Below are 1,068 nucleotides of genomic sequence, written 5' to 3'. Positions count from 1 at the left end.
ATAACATTGGTACGATCCAACCAGATTATATAACATTTGTACGATCCAATCAGATTATATAACATTTGTACGATCCAACCAGATTATATAACATTTGTACGATCCAACCAGATTATATAACATTTGTACGATCCAAACACCTTGGGGAGGTGTTCCTGGACGAGTAAAAGTTGTACCAGCGCCTGGCTGAGATGATGGTGGTGTAAAAAGAACGCGATCAATTGAATGTATGACTCCATTTTCTGTTAAGATATCGAACTCGATGATGTTGGCGTTGTTCACTTTAACAGATCCATCTGGTCATTAAAATAACAAACAGAGTTTTAGATACACGAGTTTAAACAAATTTTCATTATTATTACATTATTATTTATGGTAAAGAATCTGACCTCGGGGAGGTGTTCCTGGACGAAACTGACTGGATGGACTTGGGTTTGACCTCGGGGAGGTGTTCCTGGACGAAACTGACTGGATGGAATTTCAAGGTCCATCTGGTCATTTTCGTCCAGGAACACCTCCCCGAGGTCAATCTCAAGGTCCATCCACTCATTCTCGTCCAGGAACACCTCCCCGAGGTCAATCTCAAGGTCCATCCATTCATTCTCGTCCAGGAACACCTCCCCGAGGTCAGCCACCCAAATCAACATTTCCTCTAATCCAGAATGGTGGCTCAAGTTCCTCTCCACCAGGACTTGTGACTGGAGGTGGTGCTCCTCCTCCAACAGGAAACACGATCTTTCAAATTATTGAAATGCCTGGTCTCAATGTCCAAGGACAGCCAGTTGGTCTTACCATATTTTATGATTTACTTCTACAGTCTGGTGTAGATCTCCTCAAACAACCAGGTACAATAATATTATTATTTAAATTCTATGTATGAACATTTAGAAACATTGTAAATTTCAAACGATAACGTGTTTTCTCTGAAATCAACATTACGGTGAAACGCTGGTTGTATTTTTTGTAGTCGTTAAACGTAGTAACTAACAATATGATTAACTAATAATTGTAATGGTTTAACTTAGTAACCAACAATACGGTAAAACGCTGGTTGTATTTTTTGTAGTC

The 1,068-nt window shown here is 39.6% G+C and overlaps 1 protein-coding gene across 1 annotated transcript; it reads left to right on the top strand.

Annotated features, from left to right (window-relative positions):
• Positions 1-472: 472 nt before the first annotated feature.
• Positions 473-845, top strand: LOC106477476 (basic salivary proline-rich protein 4-like; the record flags this gene model as incomplete). Its single annotated transcript, XM_013938036.1, has 1 exon — positions 473-845. A coding segment is annotated over exon 1 (373 nt), but the record flags the coding sequence as incomplete, so codon positions are not given.
• Positions 846-1,068: the final 223 nt, after the last annotated feature.

This window comes from Limulus polyphemus, unplaced genomic scaffold (assembly GCF_000517525.1).
Source record: "Limulus polyphemus unplaced genomic scaffold, Limulus_polyphemus-2.1.2 Scaffold15897, whole genome shotgun sequence".
NCBI lineage: Eukaryota > Metazoa > Arthropoda > Merostomata > Xiphosura > Limulidae > Limulus > Limulus polyphemus.
Note: the sequence above shows the minus strand (reverse complement) of the source record. Positions and strands in the feature narration are given on the sequence as shown.